The sequence below is a fragment of the Ursus maritimus genome, unplaced genomic scaffold (genome assembly GCF_017311325.1).
Source record: "Ursus maritimus isolate PB19 unplaced genomic scaffold, ASM1731132v1 scaffold_5, whole genome shotgun sequence".
Lineage (NCBI taxonomy): Eukaryota > Metazoa > Chordata > Mammalia > Carnivora > Ursidae > Ursus > Ursus maritimus.
This window is the reverse complement of record NW_024426663.1, coordinates 77,573,877-77,594,625: the sequence shown is the minus strand read 5'-3', so window position 1 is coordinate 77,594,625 and position 20,749 is coordinate 77,573,877. Positions and strand designations below refer to the sequence as shown.

The 20,749-nt window shown below is 55.7% G+C and overlaps 1 protein-coding gene across 1 annotated transcript in view; it reads left to right on the top strand.

Annotated features, from left to right (window-relative positions):
• Window positions 1-12,153: 12,153 nt before the first annotated feature.
• The window catches only part of ADAMTS2 (ADAM metallopeptidase with thrombospondin type 1 motif 2), a 223,772-nt gene continuing 215,176 nt past the window's right edge, over window positions 12,154-20,749 (top strand). Inside the window, exons 1-2 of the mRNA XM_040622615.1 lie at window positions 12,154-12,376; window positions 13,404-13,798. Of these exons, the coding sequence (XP_040478549.1) occupies window positions 12,232-12,376; window positions 13,404-13,798 (540 nt within the window). The 5' untranslated portion in view covers window positions 12,154-12,231. The remainder of the gene's footprint in view (window positions 12,377-13,403; window positions 13,799-20,749) is intronic.

Sequence of the window (20,749 nt, the reverse complement as noted above, 5' to 3'; positions counted from 1 at the left end):
GTTAGAACATGAGATTCTGGACTTCAAGCTTGAGGCCATGACTGGTTGTCTTGGGTGGGAGTGAGTGTCTTTTGCAAGTGGGAAAGTCCAGAATAATTATGTCCACGAGGGCGGTCTGTTAGATTATATCATTGTTCCCAATTCCCTACCCATCCTGTGGTAGTTTCCTGGGGCCGCTGTGATAAATTACCACAAATTTTGATGGCTCGAAACAAGAGAAACGTCTCATAGTTCTGCAGGGCAGAAATCTAAAATCAAGGTGTCTGCAAAGTTAGTTTCTTCTCTGAGGGGGAATGTGTTCCATGTTTCTCTCCTGGCTTCATGGGAGCCGTTGGCCACCTTTGCTGCTGCTTGGCTTGTAGACATTGCCCTGGTCTCTGCTTATCATCATACTGTGCTCTCCATGTCTTTCTGTCTCTGTGTCTCCACTTCCCTTCTTCTGAGGACACCATTCACATTGGCTTAGAGACCCACTTGATTCAGTATGACCTCATCTTAATCAATCACATCTGCGAAGACCCCGTTCCCAAATACGGTCCCTTCCCGAGGTTCTGGGTGGACGTGCATTTTTGGGGGAACACTATCCAGTCCTGTGCCTCTGTGGCTTCTGTCTCTAGGATGGAGAGGACATTTGCCCCATTTCTGTAAGCTGGGCCATGAGTCTTGCCTAGTCCAGGGAATATGGGTGGAAGGGATGGGGTGCTGGCTTGGATCCCAGGTCTCAGAAGCATTGTGTGTGTATTTGTGCTTTCTATTCTAGAAACTTCTGACCTCCTCGATGAGATGAGCTTCCCTCAGCAGCTGCTGTCTCTGTGCCCCGGGCCAGGGTGGAGCAGAGCTGCCCCAGCTGCCCCGCAGACCTGTCCTGCCAAGAGAGTGAGTGCCTCCACCTACATGCCGAGTGGTGAGGTCACAGAGAATTCTTGTTGCTTATGCCCCTAGGTCCTAGGGAGGTTCGGGAGGCGCGCGTTAATGGATACGGTCAGGAAGGGCAGAAACAGAGGGGACAGCCTCTCCTAAGCTCTGCTCCAGTAGCCCTGTGGAGTCCAGTGCCCCCGAGGTATTTTCTTTGATCCGAAGAAGCCCAGAATTTACATTTCTTTTTCTTCTTTTTTTTAATTAAAGATTTTATTAATTTATTTGACAGACAGAGAGAGAGAGAGAGAGCACAAGCAGGGGGAGCAGCAGGCAGAGGGGAAGGGAGAAGCAGACTCCCCACCGAGCAGGGAGCCTGACGTGGGGCTCGATCCCATGACCCTGAGATCGTGACCTGAGCCGAAGGCAGATGCCTAACCGACTGAGTCACCCAGGCGCCTCCAGAATCTACATTTCTAATCAGAAGTCTCTTCATTTTTGTAGCTGTATATCTAATTCAGTTTTAAAAGACAGTCACTGTGCTGTCCCAACCAAACAGGCCTGTGGGCAGGATTCTGCCTGCAAGCCTCTTGCTTGTGGCCTGGGCTGCAGACCGGCTGGTCCTGGCGGGTCCCTCTGCTCAGTTGTCACAGGCGCCATTCTGGGCAGATGCTGGTTTCAGGAGGAGAGGGTCCTCCTGTGTGATCTGGAACCCACAGATCCCGGGGCGGGGGGACCCAGCAGCAACTCAGGATTCCCGTGAGGAGGAAGTACAGACTTGTCCCTGAGGCTGGTCCCACACTGAGGACGAGGTGCTGGAGGGGAATTGTCATCTCAGCCTTTCTGCCCCTTACCAGGCCATCTTGGGTTATTCTGTTAAGAAATCATTGGCAAGAAGATGCCCACAGAGTTTTGTTTTTTTTTTTACAAAAATCGTGGGGTTTTAGGGATTTGTTTTTTTAAAACAACAAACCCAAACCCCCAAAAACAAAAAGAAAATAACCCCCGGCGAAGAGGGAAATCAAACAGCACCACGTTGAAATAGATTTTACTGGACAAATGTCTCGCTTTAAATTTAAATTGAGTCCAAGTTCTCCTACTCTCCCAGACTTCTAGAAGGTGGCATTCAAAATGTTTACACTTGTTTCATCTGCCTTTTTCCTAAGTCCTGGCCCCCACCTCCTTCCCCTCCTTTCCACTTGTCGCTTCGTTGCACACATATGCTCAACTTTATATTTACATGTATCTAATTTTTTATATATGGCTTGTGAAATATGCCAGACGAAGAATGAAATAGTCCTGAAAACAGCTGGAAAATTATGCAACAGCCGGGAGATTGGGCACACGCACATTCTGTACTGCAAAGTTGCACAACAGACCAAGTTTGTTACAAGTGAGGCTGGGAGGGTTTTATTTTTTTCTCCAGGATGACAGCTTGCTCGGTGGAGTAGGGCTTCTGCAGAACGCACTTCCTTAGGCAACTGAGCCTCCTCCAGAGGGGAGGACGAGGCTTGAGCTGCTCTAGTAACACAGAAGTGCCCCCGCCCCGGGGCAGGCTGCTGAAGGGCTGCGGGGGGCCGGTGGGGCCAAGGCTGGGGGGTCTAGTGAGGCCAAGGTCCAAAGTCTGGCAAGGTGGAGGCCCAGGGCCCAGTGAGGTCCATGTCTGGTGAGAGGAGGTCTGGCTTTTTGGAGGCATCCGTTGGCCTGGTGCCACGTGACAGGAAATCTGGCACTCAGGGGGTCCTTGATGGACCTTAAGCCACATTGCCCTTCATTGCTTGCTGCTCCCAGAGCTCAGGGTTTGCCCAGGACGCCCTTGGCCCTTCGATTCTCAGGTCAATCTCACACCCTGGGAGGATTCAAGAGAGTAGGGCCTTAGTCCCTCAGACTAGGTCTCGGTCATCTTTGGAGCCACCCAGCCCTGCGACCCTGCTGTTGCTCAGGTCTGCACCAAATCATCTTACAGCATAGAGCCAGTAAAAGGAAACCAGTTACACCCGTGGTCGGGTTCAAAATGCCCATCGCCAACACCCAGGGGTGAGGGGAAGGCTTTACTGTGTTTATGTAAAAAAGATCAGAGGGTCTCAGTGGACCTCAGGTTTGACAGGGTGGCTGATAATATGATTTGCCTGCTCAAAAATGGAAAACAACATTGTGGCCAACAGTGACCTGTCTGGACTCTGTCTGAGATGTTGTGTGGAATGGCTGGAGGAGGGGCTCCCCATCAGAGGGTCCGCAGAGTGGGTCAGGAGGAGGACAGATACCATAGCACAGACCTACAGGGAAGGCATTCTCTGCCCAGCCCTGGGCACTGGGTTTGAAAATGCTCAGTGTTGGGGCAGAGCCCTTGGGTTCAGTAATGATGGGGAAAAGCTGCGGAGGACCTTGAGAACAGAAAGCCCACTGGGGGGCCTCGGCAGCCCCAGCAAGCTGACCAGGGGCTCCCACTATCATCACAACGCCTGGAGAGCTGGCAGCTTCTGTCCACAGCCTTCATAGCCAGGGCAGGCAAGGACATTCAGAGGCCACAGGCTGGCCAAGGCCAGGGAACAGCTTCGAGACGACCCGCCGAGGGTTGCTAAGGAGTCTGGGGCTCGGCTGAGAACTCAGGTTGCCCTGTTGCTGTGGCCGCACAGAAAGGAGATGGGAAATCGCCGTGGGGGAACAGCGGCTGCCTGAGAGTCATTAGATTTCTTCTTTCTCATTTTCAGAAATGCAGTTAGGGAGGCCGGGGCGGGGCCCGGGCTCTGGAGTGTGAGTCTGGGTCTGTGGGCATTGGAGGGCTGGAGGTCAGTGTGCGTCCACGTGCCTGTTGGTGCACAGGGGCCAACACACGCGTGTGGTGTAGTGTGTGTATGCACGCACATGCATGTGCAAGTGAACGTTCTCGCCTCCTGGCTTCTGGGACAGTTGCCTGTCAGGTGCCCTGAATTCACTTCAAGCCCCCAGAAATGGCAGTCCTCCTGTGGCAACAACCCACCCCTTCACGCCCACACCCCCTCCACCCACCCCCCTCCCAGCAGCCTATGCTTTCAGACTCCTCCTCTGGAGGGCCATGCATCCTCAGCAGGGGACGGGGGTGATTTCTGGGTGAGCAGCAAGGGGGCTGCTAGTACCATGGAGGGGGGGAGACCATGAAAAGGAGCATCTTGGAAAGTTCCAGGAGTTGGAGGCTGCTGTGGAGCTCCCACTGTGAGATGGTAGAGAAGCAGGGGAGTGGTGGGGATGGAAAGGGTGGCTATGCTGGAGAGCTGGCCCTCTCATCCCTGCACTGCCAGGGCCTCGTATGTCATCCGGGGGCCACTCACCCCATCTGAAGGCCACAGAGGTGGGCTCTGTGAAGCCAGCCAGGACAGTGGGGGTGGGGAAAGCATCCGAAGGCTGTGCTGCGCTCTGCTCCCTGCTCCGGCTTGTGGCTGCCCCATGGCCGGGTGGGCCCAGCACGGTCAGATATGCTCCCCCCTCCCCCCACCTACGAGAAGCCATAGATGCATATTTTCATGGGAAAGCTTTTGATTGTTAAAAATCTTGGCAAATAATTCGGTTTAAAGCACAAAACTGTCAGCTACCAGTGAGCTGCCCCATATGCCCCATACTTTAGGGTTCTTGAGTTCATAAGCCAGAGCTGAAGGTGGCTACTTGAGGCCAAGAGCGGAGGATTTGTAGGAAGGGTGCTCGGGTCGGAACCCCAGGAGGCCGGGGGGCTGGGAGGAGCACCCTTGTGGGAAGTGAGTGCTCAGGGTCTGGTGGGGGTCTGTAGGGTCCCATCAGCTCCCTTCTGCTGGGGACCACATCCCGGAGCTTTGGCTCCTTCTTCTGAAAGTGGGAAGGAATGTTGTAGCTCTACCTAGTAAGATGTCATGATGATCGAGGGAGACAGTTGACTTCAGATCTTTGCTAATTCACCAGCAGAGTAGCTCCGATGCCGCACTGACCCCTGTGTCGTCATCTGTCCACTCCAGTAGGAAGAGAAAACCGCGGTGCCCAGCCTGGCCAGTCATCTCTGACCAGGGCAGATGGGGAAAGTCATGGGGCTTGGACATGTGTGATCTTTCTCCTGAAAAGAGGGCTGGGAAGCCCCTGCCCACTGTCCTGGTGAGGGCTCCCGGTTGTCAGAGTGTTTTGAGATGAACGTGATTTTTTTTCATTCCCTTGTTTAAATTGCCCTCTTAGAACAAAATGCCACCTCCTGCCTGAGACCTGCAAGGCTCTGCCCCATCTCTCATTGCTCCCCCCCTTCCCTTTCTCACTTCCTCCCACCTTCCCTTCCTTTTTTTTTTTTTTTTTTAACCACCCTGGGCCTTGCTGATCTTCTTTCCCTGGAGCAGAGAAAGCTCCTTCCTGCCTCAGGGCCTTTGCATGTGCTGGTCTGTCTGCTTGAGATGCTCATTGCTTAGACTGACCATTCCTGGTGACTTCAGCTATTAGCGAAACCTTCCCCCACCTTCCCCCTCCTTGTCCCATGCATTTTATATCACGTGCCTCTTTTTATTTTCTTCATAGCATCGACCTTTGGAAATTATCTTATTTTGTTGATGCCTTCTGCAAATATTTACTGAGCACCTACTACATGCCGGACTGTGTTTTGTCCCTCACACTAGTTCCTTGCAAGCCTTTGGCAAGATTATTTATTAGGCCCAAAGCAACTCTGGCATCCCAGCCACCCATGTCTTGTCGTACAGCCAGGGTTTTGTTCTCAAGTCAGCGATGACATGAGAAAAGCATGCGGTCAGAATATGCTGGAAAGTTTCCCATGAGCATGGTTTTGCGTCTAGAGCCCAATACTGTACTATGTGTTCAGCTGGGTACAGGGAGGGATAGAAAGCAACACCAGCTTAGGTATGGAGGGCCCGCTCTGCTATGGATCAATTTAAGAAACTGAGGCATGGGGAGGTTATGTAAGTTTCCTAAGGTCACAAGACCAGAAAGTGGTTGACAGAGTCCAACCTGCTGGTCTCAGGGCTACCTCGAGGAGTTGAAATCCTCGATGCCGCTGAGCCGTGATGCCCAAGTAGTAACACCGACAGGGTGGGGAAGGGAGCTCTCTAGTTAGGAGGTCCGCCTCATTATTCCAAAGGAACTTCTCACCCTTGACCCCGCATTGAAAACAAGGGGGTGCCAGGCTCCAAACTCTGTGTGACCCTGGGAGACGGGTGAGGTGTGTGATCCCAGCCCTACAGACAAAGAGACAGGAGGGTGTGCAGGGGCTGAGCACGGCCGTGTGCAAATCACTGTGTGTGGGGTGCTGGAGACACCCATCTGGCTAGCAGGAGAGAAAGGCATGTTAGTGAGTGAGCTCGACTTCAGGCATCTAGTGTCCAACTGGGACAATCATGTGGGCACAGGAGAGGTGACCAGGCCCGGGTTAGAGGGAAGGAGGGTCAGGTCCCAGAGCTAATGAGAAGGTGGATGGAGCTGGTGACCCCTTTGATGTGGGGGGGCAGAGAAGGGAGGGGCCCTGGATGCCCCCAGGAGATGCCAGATGTGAGCCAAGGAGGATCAGAGAAGGGGCGGGGGTGGGGTGGAGATGGGGCTGTGAGCAGCTGCGGATCTGATGGGGATGCTGGGGGTTATCGTATTAACAGTACGGAGTGGACCTGGCTCGGGTGGTAGGCGTACCTGCTCTTAAGCCCGCAGGAAAGTGAGACTTTTCCTCCAGGGAAGGGGCTGGAGACGTAGCTAAGAAGGGGCCCTGTATGTGGAAGGGGGATGGCATCCATCAGGACCGGCCCTGGGGACCAGCCAGAGGCGTCGGGGTCAGTGTGAAGAGAAAAGTGTTCTCCTGAGGGGCTGCCTTGAGCCAGACCTGCAGAGCCTGTAAGGGCAGCTGGGCACAGGGATGATTATTTCGCCAAAACCAAGCACTTTAAAATACCATCCAAGAGATACAGGCATATGTATATCTTTGTTCTCTTTCAGTGGAATGATCAGAAGAAGGGGACGCTATTTTGTAGGGAGCAGAAGTGACCAGTTCCTCCTTGAGCCCCATGTCGGGTGTCCCAGGGACTTTGTGTCCAATCTCAGAGTTTCTGCAGAGGAGGAGGGACCATCTGGGGCTGCTGGGCAGGAGCCAGTCGAGAAGGACCTTCCCACCAGGGATGGGGCCTTGGGTGGGAGCGAGGCCTCCTTGGACCTTCTGGAAGAGCAGAGGGGTCCCCAGGGAGTCTGCAGTGGCTGCAGTGATGGCCAAAGGCCTGCATCCCTGCATCCAGAATTTTATCCCACGGGGGTCTCGGCTTTAGGATCCCATGGTTAGCACCACTGCCAGCCCCAGCTGGAAGCTTCGGCCCTTTTCATGCCCACACTGTAGATGCTGGAAACGGGGCAGGGTCGGGCAAACAGGATGCAAGAAATTTGACACAAGGGGAGTGTGACCTGTAAGCCTTGGAGGCCAGGGATCCTGGGATCCAGCAACTGGCCAGGGCCACGGGCTGACATTGCCTGGATTGTAAGGGAGGAAACACCCAGTTAGGCTTACAACGTGTTAGGACACAAAACCCCGCGGTAGGATCGTGCCCTTCACAATTTACGGGCAGGATTTATATGTACAGACATGAATTCTCTGTGCTCTACAGAGGGTGTCGACTGGGAGTGCGACATAAAGTCACACGAGGGATGTCTTCTTTCACAAGGCAGGGGTAAGCATGGACTGTGCCGTGCTCTCCTCTGGAAATAAAGGCAAGCAAGGTGCTTGGTGGGGGGGGGGGGCTGACCTCTAACACGCATTCTGCCCCAGACGGCTGCCGATTCAGGCTTGCCCTATTCAGCAATGGGCATGTGACCCAGCCTTGGCCCACAGACCAGAGGAGAGTTAGCTGGCCCTTCTGGGAGAGGACAGGACACCTCCGTGTGGTTCGGCTGTCCCTCTACGTGGTCAGGAGCAAAGATGATACCCAGGTGGCAGGTGGAGCTCTGGGGCCACCACACCCGCCACGCACCTGCTACGTGAGATCATGCGTTTCCTCACGTTCTAAGCAGGCAGTGTCACCTCCAGCCCGGGGCATCTTAAGGGACCCAGAGGCTTTCTCAGATGGGAGAGTTGGACCAAACAGCTGGACACAGGGGTCTAGACCCTAGATCCCAGTGGGCCTAGGACGTCACCACCTGCCCTCCCCCAGACACTGCCTTGAAAATTCTCGGGCCTCACTGCCTCTCTGCCTGGTGGAGCCTACAGGTGAGTAGACAAACACAAGGAGGCACTGCGCTTTCGTTTTTCCCGGGTCATTACTGCTTAGATTGAGTCTGAGCCTCCAGCTGGGTCTCCATTTAGAAGTGTTGATTGAGCCTGGATCCCCAAGCCTTCGCACTGTAAGCACTTTGTCTTTTCCCTTCCAGGCAGAATGGATCCCAGCGGTGGTGGGACACCATTGTGAGGGATGTGACAATGAAAAACACTGCTGCCCTTGTTTCCTCTTTTGCCTGACACAGCTCCCTGTCAGTGTGTGTGTGTGTGTGTGTGTGCACGTGCGTGCGGTGCGTGCGTGTGTGTGCGCGCGTGTGTGTGCGCGCGTGTGTGTGTGTGCGTGCATGCTCAGGAAACAAGAAGCACACTCCCCAAACACACCCGGCCTCCACATTCTGTTCCATCAGCGTTGCCCTGACACATTGCTTACCCAGGCCGCTCCCGGCCAGAACTCTGCCTGTGCATCGGACGGGGCCCCCGCACCCACCGTTTGCCAACAGCGGAGGGTGACAGAGCGGCTGTCTTCAGAGGCCCCTTGACAAGGTCATGAAGAACTCACGGCTTTTTATGCACTGCCAACGGGTCCCCCCCCACCCCCCACCCAGCCAGAATGGAAGAGTCTAGGTCCCTCCCCCCACCCCCCTGGGAGCTCGCTCGTTGGAAGGACAGTGAAACCTCCATCTCCTTATTACCTCCATCTGCTTGTTGCCCGCAGCGCGGGCAGGGCCTGCCAAGGACGGTGACCTCGTCAAAGGGCAGAAGAATTTCTGGTTTCTGTGTGGCCACCAGGGGACAGGAATGGCTCTGATGAAGTCTGTACAATCTGGAAGCTCGAGGGTAGATCCGGGAGCCCTGCCCCAAGTCTTCAGAACAGGCAGGGCACCCCATCCCATCCAGAGCTGGGCCAGGCAGATAGGAAGATGTTCTTTCTTCCCGTCCCTGCCCCGAGACACGGGTAGTGATTTGTGACACCCGAGGTGACCAGGAAAGGTCCTCTTCTCTTTCTGTACCTCACATTCTTGAGAAGATTTTAAGGGGGTTGGAGGGCCCGACATCACCCTGAATTGTCCTCATCCCTCTCCCGCAACGTGGGGCTACTCTAGATCACGGTTGCGACCCCAGCCCTTCACGGACCAGGCTGGTAACAGTTGCGAGCCACGAGGAGGTGCAGGACAGTGGGAGTGGTGGGGACAGTGTCAAGCAAACCAGATCTAAGACATTCAAGTCCAACTAAAAACAGACCCAAGTGACATGTGCGAATCAAGTGTTGCAGTTGAGTTGCCCCTGTGGTCCCTAGTTTGTGCCTTCGGGATCTAGACGGAATACTTGAGCAGAGAATCATGAGGGATTTCTGTGTCGCACTTTTCTCACCTGAAGGAGAAGGAGAGAAGACCAGAGGGAGGGGCAAGCACCAGGGTTAGGCCAGCATTTACCAAAAGAGGAAAAGGAGACATCTGAAACTATGGAAATCTGAAGATGTAGGAGGTGCTCCCCCCCTTTTTTTTGAGCTGAGGACAGGTGGTCAGGGATCTGGGACAAGTCAACAAGGGCCCCCTACATGAAGGACTCAGCAGTAAATTGCAACGCACGTGTGCCTGATTCTCCCGCTCAGCCTTGTGGGATCTCAGGGTGGGGATTCAAGGACGGCGGGTCAAGGGCCATGATCTGCCTCCCACTCATGCCTGGGGGGGAGCCCCAGGAGGCCAGGGGTGATGTGGGAAGCAACAGGTGCCAAGGCTTCTTCAGGAGCGTCAGGGAGACAAACCCTCTTTCCAAGAAGTATCCTAGAGCTGGAATGTCAGAGTGTGCAAGATAATTTAGGTATGTGGCCCCGTCTGAAAATATCCAATCGCAAAGTGAGAAAGTCATCCCTTCCCAATTCTGCTCTTCTCCTTCTGCTTGTATCAGAGGGACGGTCTCTGCTTCTGTTAGTCTGCCTCACGCTTTCCCAACACTTGCGAATCAGCCTCAGCGCCTTTTTGCAAGCAGTAGTATCTAGAATTTGACAACATTTTTTTTTTGTTTTCATTTTATTTATGTTTGGCAGTTATCTTTGAATTATGGTGAGATGTTGGCCTTTCCGTTTACGGTGCTGATTTAGAGTATCCTTTAAAAACCTAAGGCCATGATTAAGTACTGTACAAAGAACAGCAGTGCTGGTAGGAGCATTATGGTAATAATCCCACAGCTGGCAGGGAAGCAGGTGAGATAGTAGAACATGACCCCTGAGGTCGGCGAGGCTGCTGGTTGGGTCTTATTCATCTTTTGAGGAAGATGAAAACGCGGACAAGCACAGGAGGAACGGGTGGCAGAGTGTCATGGGTTTCAAGACAGCACTTAGCTGGACCCAGCTCTGGGCTACCTGGCTTGCGCACCCTTCAGGAGTCAACCCATGCCACTTCTTACAGGAAGTCCTCCGGGATGCCTGGCTCTGAAGTCATCTCTCTTCCCCTATGCTGATCACCATCCACTTTCTCTGGAACCAGATAGGTCATTGGAGGTCATGAAAGTGGATGCCTGCTTAGGGGTGGGGGAAGAAGACCTATAGAGAACTGCAGGGCGTGTGCCCCATTTCATGGTGGATAAGCAGAAATGCAGGCCCCATGTGGCGACACTTCCCAATCTCTCAAGAAAAATCTGAAATCTAAATTTTTACGTGAAATTTCACTATTTTTAGCGTTGACAACAAATGTTCGCTAGGCCTGGGGGCTGGATCCTGTCTTGGGCACCCTCAGGTGACACAGAGGGAAGATTCCAGGTGAAGATGGCCATCGAGCTGCAGAGCCCTCACACCCAGGTCCTGAAGATGACGGAACCGGGGATGCGAAATCACAGCTAGAGTGAGTTGTGCAAGTCATGTGTTTCCCCGTAAGACTGGGCCCTCCTGAGTCATCAGACCCTGCCTGACCAAGGCCAGCCCCAAAGCGCTTGGCCACACAGGCCTGAGGCAGGGCCAATGAGAAAATCCAGAAGGACAGGTGTCTACCGTCCAAGGAAGTCTGAAAACACAGGGCAGAGATGTTCCTGACAGACACATGCCTAGGAGGGGGTTTCCAGGTGGGACCTGGGGAGGGAAGGTCACTGCGCTGGGGGACAGTGGGCTTGGTAGGACTGTGACTCCAGGCAGCGGGAAGACTGTGCTGGAGAGGAGGGATTGCATCTGCGGATGGGCTTGGACAGCAAACTTGCTCCAGGATGGAGAGGGATGCTTGGATGCTGAGTTGGAAAAGGTGGGTGGAGTGCAGAGAGGCTATTTTAGGCAGGCCTGGGAGTGCAAAGGCCAGGAGGCTCTGGGATGCAGGGCAGGTGAGGGCAGCAACCTGACTGAGCTCTGGGAGAGAGAGCCCCCGCGCCTGGGTGGAGGAGGCCCTACTCAGAGGCTGCAATAAAAGGGTGGGGAGGCAGATGGAGGGGAACTTCAGGCCGAGAGGAGTTGGGGACGAAGGAACCTTGCATCTCTCTGTAAGGGTAAAAGCTGATATTTGGGATAGTCCCTGCAGTGCACGCACCCTCCCATAAAAGCGTCTTCCAGCCTCTGGAGTTTCCAGCTCAGGCCTCCCCAACCCAGTCCCCGTCCTGCCCCCTGTCCTGCCCCAGGGCGCCCAGTGAGGGTGAGGCAGCTCTTTGCGCCCCGAGGCTGACGGGTGGGACCCAGGCGCCCCACGGACTCTCTGAGTGGGGATGCTCAGGCGGGCGCCGCTCGTCCGAGGTTGTGCGCCACCAGGGCGCGGGCCCGCCCGGTGGTGGTCGGCGGCGGGGCTCCCCCGGCCCGGCCCACGGCGCTACTCTGCCGCCGCCTCGGGGTGTCTCTGCTTCGCTGCGAGCCGGGAACCGCGGCGGCGGCGGCGCGAGGAGGGGAGCGGGCGGCGGCGGCGGTGGCGGCGGCGGCGGCAGCGGCAGCGGCCGCGCCAAGAAGCGCCGGGTCACCGCAGGCTGAGGCGCCCGCCGTCCCCGCCCTCCCCCTCGCTCGCCTTCTCCTCCCTCCCGCCTCCCTCTCTCGCTCGCTCCTTCCCTCTCCCCGCCTCCCCTCCGCGCTCCCCCGCCCTCCCCTCCGCGCCTCGCCTCCTCCGCCCCGCGCCCTGCGGTGCTGCAGCTGCGGGCGGCTCCAGCTGCCCCCAGATGTGGGCTGGGCGGCGCGCGGGGAACTTTCGCGCCGGCAGCGAGTGCGGGGCCCCGGCTGCGGTCCGGCTGCCATGGATCCGCCGGCGGGAGCCACTCGCCGCCTGCTCTGCCCCGCGCTGCTGCTGCTGCTGCTGCTGCTGCTGCTGCCGCCGCCGCTCCTGCTGCCGCCGCCGCCCGCGGACGCCCGGCTCGCCGCCGCCGCCGCCGACCCCCCAGGTAGGTGCTGCCGGGCCCCCACGCCCCACGACCCCGGTCCGCCGGGCCCCGCCCCGCGTGCTCCACCGCCCCCTCCCCAGGCGTCCTCCAGCCCGACTTGGGCAAACTCCGCGCGCCCCGCCCGGGGCCAAGTTGGCCAACTTCGGGGCCGGGTTGGTCGCGCAGGGGGCGCCCCGCGGCGCACCCGAGCGCCTCCGGCCGGGGGGAGCCTCGGAGCATTCGCGGCTGCCGGGACGCGGAGCAAGGAGATGGAGGGCCGGGAAAGCCCCGCGGCAGAGAGCGCAGCGCTAGCCCCAGCGGGTCCTGGGGAGCCAGGGCGAGGCGGCGCCGGGGCTCGCGTCCGGAGACGCTCGGGAGGACCCGGGTGCTGAGCGCGCAGCTTTGGGCCCTGAGAACTGATGGGGCGCCCCGGAGGGAATCCCTGAGGATCCGAGAGACCCTGTTCCACCTCTCCCTGCCCTCGGGCTCGCGGGGAGGGGGCCCGGCATCGGTCCAGCTGAGAGCTGGACACGGAGGACAGGCCGCGCGTGCCCGGGGGAACCGAGTCCTCGCCGCTCCGGAGGCGAGCGGTGAGGGCGCCCGGGCGGCGGGCGCCGCGGAGGGGTAGAGGCGAGGCGCATGGGTAAGGGGCTAACCGGCAATGGTTTCGGAGCCGCCCCACGTCCTGCCAAGGACGGTAGGTTCAAGGGGCGGGGGCGCTCTGATGGGGCCGTCCCCAGGGGAACTGTGAGGAGCTCTCGGAGCCCCAACCCGGAACGGGGCAGGGGGCAGAGCGCTTGTGTGGCAGGGTCCCAGAGGGAGACCGCCTGGGGGCGGCGGGGCTTCGGAGTGGTGGCCGGGTTAACGCCCCTTCCCAGTCCGAAGAAGGCCGGGGAGGTGCAGGCTAGTTTCTGGGGGTTGTCTGGCGGAATGCCCTTCCCTTCTCAGTAGTGGTGGTGGTGGTGGGAGCTGGGGGGGCTGCAGGGCTTGGCTGCGGGGCTCTGGGGCTCCGAGGTCTTGGCGGGTCTAACGCCCCTTCCCTTTGCAGGCGGGCCCCTGGGGCACGGAGCGGAGCGCATCCTGGCGGTGCCGGTGCGCACTGACGCCCAGGGCCGCTTGGTGTCCCACGTGGTGTCGGCAGTGTCGGCCCAGACCCGGGTACGAGCCCGTAGGGCTGCCCCTGTCCAGACCCCGGGCTTACCCGCAGACAACGAGGAGGATCCCGGCGGCCGCCTCTTCTACAATGTCACAGTCTTCGGCCGAGACCTGCACCTGCGGCTGCGGCCCAACGCCCGCCTCGTGGCACCCGGCGCCACCGTGGAGTGGCAAAGCGAGTCGGGCGCCACCCGCGTGGAGCCCCTGCTTGGGACCTGCCTCTACGTCGGAGACGTGGCGGGCCTGGCTGAAGCCTCCTCCGTGGCGCTCAGCAACTGCGACGGGCTGGTGAGTACTCACTTCTCTCGCTCCTTTCTGTCCACTGTCCTTGCCTGGGATTTGGAAGCTGGTTACCTGTGACTCCAAGGCCTGCACTGAGGATCTCCTCTGCACCCCTGTGTGTAGGGAGCACCGGGCACCGAAGGAAGGGGTTGGCACGAAGGCAAGTTACTTTGATTGGCCCCAGAGGGGTGATTTATGCGATGGGTCAGGATCTCCAAAGCTCTGCTCAAGTAGCAGAGTGCGGTCTCCCTTATGCCCTGGGGGGCGCAGTTTTTCCTCTTGTAACCAGGCGTGTGTCTGCACATGTGTTTTGTAATGTTCGTGTGTGCTCCTATCTGGGTACTGGTGCTAATATGTGAACGTCCCATTGTGTGTCTTGTGCATGTGTGTATCTGTGGCTTTCCGCTCATTCGTGTGTCCGGGTATCTGTTGAGTGTGTGTCCACGTGCATCTTAGCGTGTGCGATATGTGTGCAATGGGGCACATGTGCTGACAGTCCATCTTCTTGTTTCCGTGTGTGCAGGTGGTGCCGGCCCAGGGAGCAGGCAGGCAGTGGTGCTGAAATGCCCAGTTATCCCTCTGTCCCCTGGCTGACCGGGAGCCACTGATTTTTATGCTGTGGTTTCCTGTTGAACTCCAGCTGGTAATTTGAAAAGTCGGTTTTCTCTCTATTTTGAGCCAAGGGGAGCGTTTGGAAATGCAGGCTTTGGTGCCCATGGGCAGCCTCTGAAGGACAAGGAGAGAGGCTGAGTCCCCTCCTGGGACTGCTTGGGCCACCCAGCATGACTGGAGGCCTGGGACATTTTCCTGTCTCCAGGGGCCCCCAGGGACCACAGCTTGGCATGGGGGGGGTGCCTCAGAGGAAGCCTGGATCAATGCTCAGGGAGGCGGCTGACATTGGCGGTGCTCTGTCCGGCCGCCCCGGGGCCTGGCACGCGGCAGAAACCACTGCAGTTTTCTATTTTGGATTGGGGGTGCGGTGGGCAGGCTGGCCGTGCCTGGCCAGACATCTGAAGCCGCCCACCGTGAGTTCTGCTCTAATTGCCGCTCAGGGCCCTGCTGTGCCGAGCGCGTGGCCGCTCTCCCAGCCCTGCTGGCCCCTAAGCCCCCCTGTCCTCAGGCTTGTCCTGCTGCTGCCTGCAGAGCCTGCACTTAACCAGAGCCCCACAACCGCTGGTGTTCTTTTTATGGAGACACAGGAAATGTCACTTGTTGCTTCGGAAAATCACTGCCTTTGGCTGGATTTAGTTAGAACCCAGGCATATTGCAAACAACCGTAAATGTCCTTGGAGGAGTTGGGTTATCGTGGTGCAGCCTTTATGTGTCCGTCGTCTCTGAGGCCATCCGGGGCCTCATAGGTGTGTCTCATTTGATGCTGCAGGTGAATTTCCTAAATAAAAGGGTGCTGGGGACTCCAGGGGTTGGGGGAGCTGACTTGGATGCAGTCTGTAGGTGGGCCAGCTCCTGTGTACTGAGAAATTCCTGATGGAGAGCATTTCAGGGAGTCTTTGTCTCTGTATTGTTCCTTCATCTGTCATTTGGTGATTCATTTATTTAGCCAGAACCTCCTTGTGCTGTCTGTCCACTGTGCTGGTCAGAGGTGTGGCTGACCTGGTGCCCACCGGGGGCTCAGGGCCGCTGATGGGCTGAGGGGCAGCTCTGGCCGGGGCCTTGACCGCAGGCTCCTGGGGGCTATTTGGAGAATGAGTAGGCAGCAGGCAAAGGCGCAGGTTGGCAATCTTAGCAGAGGGAAGGACATGGGCAGAGGGACCAGGTATGCGCTGGCCTGGTCAGGACAGGCATGGCGAGATGCCACAAGGACTGGCCACACACCTGCACAGGGGCAAGACAGCTGGAAAGAAGACCGGAGTTGGAAGATGTGCTGGGGCTTGCCTGAGGGGCCTTGAACGCTGTCAATGAAAAATGGCCTGGAGACACTGGGGCATCAATATTAGTTCTTTACCCACCCTCCCTCCCTCCCTCCCCTTTCTTTCTTTCTTTCTTTCTTTCTTTCTTTCTTTCTTTCTTTCTTTCTTTCTTTCTCTCCTTCCTTCCTTCCTTCCTTCCTTCCTTCCTTCCTTCCTTCCTTTTGTTTTGGTGTGTCTCTTCTCATTTTATACTAATTAATTCTTTAACCTTTTGAGTCTCTGTGTATTACTGATAGGCCTGGGGCTCTATACATAATGCAAAGCTCTGGCCTCCGCAGCCATCCTGCAGGGGAGGGATCGTCATCCCTGGTTGGCAGATGCTTGGATAAGGCTCTAGGAGGTTGAGTGACTTGCCCAAAACCACATAGCCCATGCTGGCACGAATCTGAACTGGTTCTCTCCAGCCCCTTGTGCCCTAGGGCTCCCAAGTCCGGGCAGGTAGAAGACACTGAGATGGGCAATACCTGTGTACTCCCTCCCAATAGGCCTTATGGGGATAAATGCACCTCATTCTTCTAGCAACCCAGGCCCTTAACCACCATGCCACATCGGCCCCCGGCCTCTGCAGCGTTTGCTCTTCCTTCAGAGATAGCAAAGCACACAGAAGCAGGTATGGCAGGCTGTGGTGTGCCCGCCAGTCCCCACAGTCCCCAGGGATCTTGTTAAAATGCAAGCTTTGGTTCAGCGCATCTGGGGTGGGGCCTAAAGTTCTGCATTTTTTCCTTCCTTCCTTCCTTCCTTCCTTCCTTCCTTCCTTCCTTCCTTCCTTCCTTCCAGAAAGAGAGCATGAGTGAGGGCAGGTAGTGGCAGAGGGAGAAAGAGAGACTTTTAAGCAGGCTCCACACCCAGTGTCTAGCCCAACGTGGGGCTTGATCTCAAGACCCTGAGATCATGACCTGAGCCGAAATCAAGAGTTGGCTGCTTAACTGACTGAGCCACCCAGGCGCCCCAAGTTCTGCATTTCTAATAAGCTCCAAGGCCAATGCTCCTGGGCCTCAGGCTCCCTTTGAGAAGCAAGGCTCAACAGCCCCATTTCTGCAGGAAAGTTCTACACATTCCACCACAAGTTGCTCCTTGCAAATGGGTTTCAGTGGACAACCGGTGTGGGAGATGGTGCACCTTGCGTTCCGCTTGGGAGATTCAGGGGTCCCATCAGGATCTCTGAGAAGTTCCATAATAAAGAAATGTCTGGTTCTCTGAGTAATCCATCATTTCCCACACAGATGGGACTGTGGAAACCCTTCTTGGCAGAACATGTCTTCCTGGAAGATGTGTAAAGAAACCATGGAGCAGGGTCCCAGGCACTTGTGTGTGTGCAGTCTCTCTCTAAAAATAAATAAATAAATAAAATCTTTAAAAAAAGAGAGAAAGGAAAGCAGGAGTAGCTTTGTTTTCTGTGGACAGCGGTCTCCTAATTGAGGGGAGTCTTATTTCATTATATCTGTCAGGATCCTTTCAGTTACAAGTGACAGACCACTTAAATTAGTTTAAAGAAAAAATGGGAAGTTATTAGCTCACGTAATGGTAAGTCTTCAGGCATGGCTGAATCCAGGCGCTCCCGCTAGGTCATTAGGACACTTGCCATCTCCTGCCTCTGTCTTCTTATGTGCTGGCTTTGTTCTCAGGTGCAGTCCTTCTGTGGTGAGTCTGGGGGCTCCAGCAGTGTCTTTTTCTGAATAATTCCAGCTGAGTCCTGGGTGTCACTCTGGCCAGCCTGGGGTCTGGTGCTCCCGTGAGGAGCTGGACATGGGATTTGCAGAACCCCAGACATAGAAAGCGGAAGAGGTGCTGTTCCCTCAGTTAATATGAGATGGGGATTCTGAGCCTGCCAAGACGTGGATTCTTCTGGATTCAGGTAGAGGTGCAGACTCAAGAAATGCCACATGAAGACATACTTCATAAGACATGCTGTGCACTTCATTCCCAGAGAGGCTGGTAAATGCAGTTTCCAGGGTTTCTTTGCTTTTTTTTGTTGTTGTGGGTTGTTGTTGTTTTTTGTTGTTGTTGTTTGTTTTTTTTTTTACAGCCACTAGACAGAAGTTGTTCATAATATTCACAGGGAAATGTTAAGGTTTGTCTTTTCATGATGCATGAGAAAATTATGCTTAACGAAGGATTCTTGCGTGTCACGTTGCTATAGTTTCCTAGTACCTTTCAGGCCACATGATAAGTGTGCTAATTTCATATCGTTCATATATGCTCATTAAAAACCCAGTGAGGGGTCACCTGGGTGGCTCAGTTGGTTAAGCGCCTGCCTTCGGCTCAGGTCATGATCTCATGGGTCCTGGGATCGGGACCCCACATCGGGCTCCCTGCTCAGCGGGGAGTCTGCTTCTCCCTCTGCCTCTGCCTGCTCCTCCCCCACACTTATGCACACACACACACACACACACTCTCTCTCTCTCTCTCTCTCGCTCTCAAATAAATAAATAAAATCTTATTTTTTATAACCCAGTGAGAAGCCTGTTGTAGTAATAGTATAATGGTAATAATAGTAATAGTAGTAAGTCATAGTTTGCTACTCCTACTATGTGCCAGGCTCCCTGCTGAGTGCCTAATGCCTGCATCGCCTTGTTCTATCCTCACAACATCCTATGGCCTATGCCTGATATTATCCCCATTCTACAGATGAATGAACTGAGGCTCCAAATGCTGAGAGCTTGCTTCAAGCTTTGCCGTCAGTATTTGAATGCATGTCTGCCAGAGTCCAAGATCATACTCACTAGACTTTAAAAATGAAGCAATGCATTTCTTTAAAACATTTCTTACCTTCCCTGTTTTGACTCCTGGAGACCTTCTGAGTCAAGGGCGTTGTCTGTTGTTTGTGGGAGCTGGGAGCGGGCCCGATGGCAGAGTGGCTTGCTGACACACTGCTGACCTGCTCCAGCCTGCAGCTCCTGGCAGGTTGCCTGAGTCTTTACAGCTGGGTGATGGTAGCGGGGACTCCAGTAGGGCTGAAGCACCCTGCCCCATCTCTACCTCCCATCTCAGGGCATCTCTGGGGACCTCTCTGGCCTGATAGGGCCCGACAGGGCCAGTGGGTGGAAGTCTTCATGGGCTGGGCAGTGAGAAGGGTCTGGCCTCTGAGGTCTGGTCCCATCCTGAAGTCTGAGGGGGGAGGGGCAGTGTACACCCTTCCCCGGGGGCTTAATGTGAGCCCCTATGATTCTGTGAGGCAGAGCCCCCCTCGTGTGGCGGAGGTTCAGAGAGGCCCAAGGGCTTCTGCTTTGTGGGCTGGGGGCTGCTAGGCACCTACTCTGTCCAGTTTTTTTTTTTAAAGACTTTATTTATTATTTTAGAGAGAGAGCTTGAGCGGGGGTGGGGGAGGGGCAGAGGGAGGGAATCCCAAGCAGACTCTGCGCTGAGTGCAGAGCCAACACCGCTCGACCCCAGGACCCTGAGATCACGACCTGAGCTGAAATTAAGATTCGGAGGCTTAACCGACTGAGACACCCAGGCCCCCCTGTCCAGTCTTTATAGACATTAAGAATCACGAAGGTCTACAGAGAGAAATCATTTGCTGGCTAACAGACCAAGATGAGTTGAATTTTTCCTCACAAGGCTTCTGCTTTCGAGGCCACACATTGGGCTCCAGCTGGCTCAGGTGCTAGAGCAGGGCAGGCAGGTGGGGCAGGCTCGGGCTACAGGGCTGGGGGAGAGGGTGCCTAGGACTTGCAGCCATCCCTTGTAGGGTTTCCTACCCCTCACCCTGCCTTGACACTGCCTGGAGGGCAGCGAGAGGATCTCAGGAACGCCAAAGGGGCTGTGGGATATTCCAAGGTCCCTGGGTCTTGGGGCTCCTCAGGTCAGAAGAGCAGAGGTACCAGCTTGGCCCCTGCTCTTGGCAATCTACACAGGGTAGTCTTAGCCTCCTCATGGCTTATTACTCTCCTTGTTGTTTAAGACTCATTCAGTTTAAGTGACGGAAAGGCGGCTTACAAGGCATGAAATAAATAAGGGATGTCATGGGCCCAATTATCCTTGGGGTCCTGAGGAGTTCAGGCATGGCTGGATCCAGGGGTTCAGGGCTTGTTTCAGCACATGTTTTCTGCCTTTCAGCTTTGCCACTCTCTGTGTTTGTCTCAACATGGCCTTCCCCATGTGGGGGGAACACTAGCATCTCCTGGCTTAACTTGCCTTCCATGGTAGCAATCAGAAATGGAGAGCACTCCTTTCTGGATGGTTCCTGCTAGCATCCTGAAGAGGGCTGTGATGGGCCCTGTTTGGGTTACAGGCCCCTCTTTGAACCAATCGTTGTGATGTAGGCCTGGCCTGAGTCTCTTGCTCACCTTTGTGGAGGAAAATGAGGGTCAGATCCCCAAACTCTGGAATGGATTGGTGTTTTATATAAAAGCAAGAGGAAGGTGAATGTGCTGGGCAGATGAAAACAGTTGCCACCACGCTCCACCTGGACTCCGGGTCCCCGTGTCCAGATCTCTTCCTGGACTCCAGACTTGCCTGCCCAGCTGCCTCCAGGGCTCCCTCCCTGGGTGACCCCATGCTTCTGAAATGGAATGCAGTCTCCACTCTCCTCCAGACCCCACCCTTTCTTGGGTGGGAATCCCAGGATCACCCCTCTCTTCCCTCTCTGTGACCCACATCCGGCCAGCCACCATCCTAGATGTCTCTGGACTTTATCCCCATTCCCATCTCTCCACCATGCCCCCCAAGCCCTGTCTTTTGCACCTGTGATCCTCAGCTGCTGCTAATTGGTCACTCCCCAGCAACTCTTTCTACACATAACAGCCACACTGATTTTCAAAAACCGTGTATTAAATCATGTCACTCCTTTGCTTGAGATCTTTCAATGATTCTTATTGCCCTTAAAAAAAAAATCCAAACCTACCACCCTGGCATTCAAGGCCACCTATGACCCGGTCCAGTGGCCTCCAGTTTCGTCTGTCACCGTGTCCCCCTCCTGCCTATGCCCCATCACACTGAGCTTTTAGTTCTCCCAACATAGGATACCCCCAGCTCAGGACCTTTGCATAGGCTGTGCCCTTGCCTGGACCACTCTTATCCCTTCATC